The 6,110-nt window shown below is 39.1% G+C and overlaps 1 protein-coding gene across 14 annotated transcripts in view; it reads left to right on the top strand.

The window, feature by feature from the left end:
* The window catches only part of POSTN (periostin), a 59,846-nt gene that overhangs the window by 50,713 nt on the left and 3,023 nt on the right, over window positions 1–6,110 (top strand). For 6 of the 14 annotated variants that reach the window (XM_019524430.1, XM_019524429.1, XM_019524425.1 and 3 more), the window contains 3 exons: window positions 934–1,008; window positions 1,407–1,487; window positions 3,704–3,790. In XM_019524430.1, the coding sequence (XP_019379975.1) occupies window positions 934–1,008; window positions 1,407–1,487; window positions 3,704–3,790 (243 nt within the window). The remainder of the gene's footprint in view (window positions 1–933; window positions 1,009–1,406; window positions 1,488–3,703; window positions 3,791–6,110) is intronic. The other 8 variants (XM_019524434.1, XM_019524431.1, XM_019524428.1 and 5 more) reach the window with 2 other exon arrangements.

The following is a 6,110-nucleotide window of genomic DNA, read 5'->3' as shown; positions in this document are numbered from 1 at the left end:
AGGATAGAAGTGAGGCTGACTGGCCTGTAGTTGCCAGGCTCTTCCTTCCTCCCCTTCTTGAAAATAGGGACCACACTGGCCCTTTTCCAGTCCTCAGGGACTTGGCCCAAGCACCAGGAGTCCTTGAATAGCCATGCCAATGGCTCCACGAAGACACCAGCCAATTCCCTCAGCACCTGCGGATGAAGGTCATCCAGGCCCGCTGACTTGGACACATCTAAGCCCTCCAGGTAGTCCTTAACTAGGTCTGAACTAACAGTTGGGGGACTCGCATCCTTCCCGGGCCTCTCTACGCTATTACCCAAGAGCACCCCATTGTCAGCAGACAGCAACACGGAGTATCATAAGTCTTATTGAAAGTCCAAACTCACTTAGGACTCTTGAAAATTACACTTCTTGTTTTACTTGATTGTAGCTTTGTTTGCATTTTTCTTCTAAAGGTTTCTGAATATAGGTGCATACTGATTAAAGGACTGATCCTGCAAAGTAGAGCTAGTCAGTTGTAACAGTGCTAACACCATCCAGAGGGTATGCACCATTTTGTGGTTTCGCAAATGACAAAGTCCTTATCCTGAAATTCTTTCTTTAGTGAATAGTCCAGTTATGAATTATTGCATTGGGACATTTAGTGTATTATCAATAAATACTATACTATTCTCATACAGAAAGAGTATCTATATTGAAATGACATATGGAATTTCAGATCTTTGGTCCTGATAAGTAAGGAAATGTCTAACCTTAAGCATGTGTGCCTTCCCATTGACTTCACTGGACTACACTTAGGTATCTTGCTAATTGGCATCTTCTCTTGTATCTGAAAGCTGTACTTCAGAATCATGTTTCATTACAATTTTTTAACATAATGGTGCTGTTGAAAAAACATATTAAGCATTTCATAGGAGCAACACATTAACACGCACTACTTTGTTACAGGCCCTGTAATTACCCATATTACTACAGGCGGTGGATCTGATACCGATGAAAACTTGAAGAGATTACTTGAAGAAGGTTAGTATCCTTCTAGAAAAGAGAATAGGTTCAGTGAGACGCATTCAACTAGTCAGTCCCTGAATATCATAAAGCTTTTGATTTTAACAAAAGAGCATACAAAAGGAGGACTCCTGCATAAAATACAGATCCAGAGATCAAACGCTTCCAGACTGAGGACTGTTCAGATATTTTTTGCCCCATTATAATTAAATGGACTTTGTACCATAAGTTGAGAATTGCTTATCTCTAATATGCATAAAAATGTGCTTGGCATGCAATGTAATTTAGGTGTTTTGCATGGCACTTATCATTGTAATAGATGAATTTTGTTATGAGTTTAATCTTTAATGTACTGTAACGGAATTGTCAGCATTGTATATAAATCAATTTTATGCCGTGAACATGTATCCTATCAGAGGTTACCAAGGTGACAAAATTCATTGAAGGTGATGGTCATTTACTTGAAGATGAAGAAATCAAAAGACTTCTACAGGGAGGTTAGTGAGTGTATGACAACTAACCTCTTTGTAACAGGTTATGGAAATTGAAACTTCTCTCAGATATATTGATCTCTAAACATTTTAAAGACTGATCTAATTTGATGTTAAAGCTATAGAAGGCAAAAAAAGACAGTCATCCTGAGAGATAAAATGCCAAAGTTTAAACAATTAGTTACAATATGGTCTTGATCATGAAAGTATAAATAAATTTGTCTTTTTTCAGTCTTTAAAAGGTTACATAATTCAAACCAAGGGGAGCAATGAAGATTTATTCCATTGGCTATGGTGCTTTTTCCAGCAAATTTTCAATTCTGAGAAACATTTATATAGTGGAAAGTATTTCATTAGGCTAAATTCAATATATTTTGCAATTCTCCAGAAATGAATATTCATTGCTCTCAAGTTAACAAACAAAGGCATGTTTAGCATCGCTCTTTAAATACTTACAGGTCATGTGGATCAAAGCATTAACTTTAATTCTCTTTGAATACAGCATTCCAAGGAATGGTTTTCTCTCTTTCTGTCTTTTAAGTCTAACTGTTTTGTCAATAAATAACCAGTAGATTTAGGAAAAAAACAGTAGAAAATTTGTGCAAATGAACTTAATCTTTATCTAAAGATATGGAATGTCTTCTGCTTGTTGCATAGATTAGAACTGCCTATAACAGCAAGGTGAAAGACAAAAAGAATTCAAGCATTCTAGTAGAACCTAGTATAAACCTGAATCATAAAAGTCCAAATAATACTTGGATGTTTCTCTTGGCACATGGTAGAATCTCTGATTTAGATTAGCCAGATCTGTTTTTTATTGTTTTCATTTTTTACTAAGTGACACATTTAGAAGTAAGTCATAGCCAACCACACATTCACTGGCCAAATTCTGCTGTACTTGGAGACAAAATGCAATTGGGGATAGATTACAGCTTCTCCTAAATAATGATTTTGTAAAGGCTGCAGGATGCAGCTTATAGCTTCTTTATAAAGTAAAGCCATCAGAGTTGACATTGACTGGTCCACTTTAACCTAACTGGAAGTCTCAGAGCACAGGTCATGAAAAATGAACTACAATTGCGTCCATAACTGTCCTATCTCTAGGTCAGGATGTAAGTGCCATGACTAGGGCAGTGTGGGGAAGTTCCCATCATTGCTGTATATGGTATGCATGCTCTAAAGGTAGAGTTTCTACGGCTGCTTCACTCAAACTTTTTACCAGCACTAGAGTCTATTGAAACCATTTTAAAATAAAAAATGACCAGAAGCACTGGAGAAAAATATATAAGTGCTGGAATAAAATTCACTGGTTTCAGTCACGTCACAAAGATAAGGAACGCAGAATTTGTTCAAATGGGTCTAAATTCTGCTTGTGTGAATTCGTGGATTCTGATCTTGGCGTGAACTAATGTGATTCTGATCTTTGCAGAATCTAGCATTTCTTTAAATGTTCAGTTCAATCCAATTGATTTATAATGATAGAATTTGCAGTTGATGTATAGAACAATGATAAATTAAGTATTTTTGTTAAATTGGGAAATACCACAGTATCTTGAATTCTTTTCTTCTCCTTGCTATTGTAAGGTGGTTAGTAGAAGCATCCTGCTTTACAGAATGAATCAAATGAGTAGATATCTTTCTATGGATTGTTTCTTTTCATTTAGTTTTCTCTATTTTGCCTTTAGTCTTCTACTTTGTCATTATTTACCTAAATCTCTATCTTTGGCTGCCACCCCAACACCTTAGAGTACCTGTAGTCACAAGGAGCAGATATACATGCTGCATTATGACTATTATAATAAGGGTAGTGATCCCTCTCCACTCCCTCTGACTGCATCAATTCTACTTTGCAGTGGAAAATTTTCTTAAGGACTTAACAATGAGTCCAGTTACAAATATATGTATTTCCCATTTTTTAAAGCAACAGGACAGTCTCAAAGGGGCTGTAATTCATACAATTTATCATACAGCAGTGCCAGTGGTAACAACTGGCAGTCTTTGCTGAAACCAAGCCCCAACTCAAGATGCAATAAATGGCTTACAGATCTAGAGAAAGTGACTTCTCTGTGTCAAGGCTGCAAAAATTGGCAGGGCCAGATGACAGAACTTGGCATCCTGTTCACCACAACACTCCTGGACTGAAATGTTTCAAGTCAGGGACCCCTGAACATGGAAAAATGCTATACTAGATTTAACTCATTTGTTTTTAATGCTTATCGTAGCTGGAACAGAGTACACCAAGGTTACTAAAGTAATTGAGGGAGAACCACAGATTATCGAGAGAGAAATCAAGACAGTTCATCTGGAAGGTTAGTTTGTCTCAAAATTCAATGGCACTGAGATCTTCTTCATCTCCAGTGATCATTTCAGGTGGGGTTTTATAGCATCCATGATAGAAGATATTTAGTTCCCCATCTGCAGTTTTGGCAGGAAGACTTCTGTCCTTTTAAAAAAAGGATATGTTCATCCACACATGGCAGAGAATAATGTCAAAGCTTATTTTGACACTCAAAAATTAAATACATTATTTATCATGTAGTGTGCAAGTTAAAAATTTCTATCGGCAAGTTTAGGCGGCATTGCTGAGAGAATGTTCATAATAAGAACTACCTGTTGAGTAAGTAGCACAACAAGGAGACCACGTAAGTTTTTTGTGATTTTGGTTTATTTCATTTTTTAATGTTGATTCGTTATACCTGATATTCTCAGTGTGGGGGTACACAACCCCTGGGAAATCAAAAGCAGGTGGCAGCAGGTTTGGTATCAGTCAGCTTGTCTCATCTTGCTAAATGGGAAGGAAGCTGCAGTAGGAAAACATTGAATTTCACTGAGGTAGGCAGTGAAATTCTTGGAAGTCAGATTTGTTTCAGGGTTTTGCCTGGGATGTTTTACTCTTTCTAGTTACTTTTCTCACAGTATCTACTGCAATTAAAAATTAAAGTAGTGGGTTTTTTCGAGGGGAGGGATGGGGGCAGGGGCTAATTCCAACAGTTCAAGGTAATTTACCAAACTGTGTTTTATTCCTTTGCTGATCAATTTCCACTTAATCCAAAACTGCTGGTGAATGAAGTTTTCCCTAGTCTTTTTTCAATACCAAGAAATTTGATTTGTTGCAAATATGATTTCTTGTTATGTTAACTAAATTGATTGTATAAATGTCAGAAACATCATTTAAGGCATATTTATAGGTTTGATATTTCTCCCCACCACTGCCTGCCCCATGCAGCCCCAGACCTCTGTTCCCTGTGGAGCCAGGTCATGTGGCAGGGCCCAGCACTACCCTGCCATGAAACCTGGCTCTGCAGGGAGCAGAGATCTGCACCGGGGTCTCCTTGCTGCCACTGCCACTCCCAGCCCCATACAACCCCACATCACCGGGGCAGGCAGCAGCAGTGAGCAGATCCCTGGCATGGATCTTTGCTCCCTGTGGAGTTGAGTCATGCAGCAGGGACCAGCAGACTTGCTCACCACTCTGCGCTGCTTCCTTGCCCCGCAACCCAGTATGACAGGGATCAGAGATCTTCATAGGGGCCTCCTCACCTGCATGGAGGGCAGCAGCCCTCTCCCTTCCCCAGATGAGCCAACCACTACCGCATGCTGCTACCTGCTGGGTCCCTGCACCCTCCGGCCCCAAGCCCCACTTGGCTGAGTAGGTAAGGCTGTGCAAAGCTTCCCTTGCAGCCCGTTCGAAACAGACTTTGTGGAGATTTGGCCTATGTGAAACTGGACAGTGATCCAAAACACCAAAATGAATCACTGTCCTCCAAAACAGCCAACTCTGAAACTGAATTGAAACGCAGCCATTTCTCACAGCCCTATTTGACTTGATGTACCAGGACTTTGTGTACATAGTATGCATAATTCGTATGTATATAAGGCATGCATTTATGATTGTTTTACTAAATTAACTCAAGAGCTGATCCTGTACAAGAAAGATGGGAGCATGTGCCTACATATAAATTCAATGATGAATAGAACAGGGGATGCAATGAATTCTGATCTTACATGGGTGAGGGATGCCCAGTAGTAACGTACCTAAAAACAACTCTAAGTCCATTTCATGGGTAGCTGAACAAGCTCAGCTGAGGTCATGTTTGTAAAAGGAAGCTGCATTAGCATGGTGAGAATTGCATGTTCAAGTGCACTCATTTTCTGCCCCTTGTGGCTTGGAGGATTTTTACAGTGCTGTGTGGACAATCAACACCTAACTTTAGGTGTGATCATGTGGAAATAGAAGTGGGGGGCTGTATGTAAACATTTATGAAGCTTGCTGTTCACTGTGACAAGACTTGCAAGATCAAAATGTGAAAGTAAATAAAGGAAAACAGAAAGCTAGTCAGTGGTAGGTGTTAGTAAACACAGCTCTTATCTGGAATGGATTTTTAAGGCAAAATTGGCTTAGTTAATCTTGCCTTGGGTATTTTGGTCTTCCTTAAATGCCCAGTGTAGTCACATTAACATTAATGGATATAAGGACGATTGAAATATAGGAATCACATTTCTCTCAGCATGCCAAATGAAGTTTGTCCCCCATTCCCCCCACCCTCCAAATATTTGATAATTCACTGCTCTGTGCCACAGAATAGGGGTGGTCACCCACATTAGGAAATACTTTGTAATATATATATA

Source organism: Gavialis gangeticus, unplaced genomic scaffold, assembly GCF_001723915.1.
Source record: "Gavialis gangeticus isolate Ggan-Ray unplaced genomic scaffold, GavGan_comp1, whole genome shotgun sequence".
Classification (NCBI taxonomy): Eukaryota; Metazoa; Chordata; order Crocodylia; family Gavialidae; genus Gavialis; species Gavialis gangeticus.
Note: the sequence above shows the minus strand (reverse complement) of the source record. Positions and strands in the feature narration are given on the sequence as shown.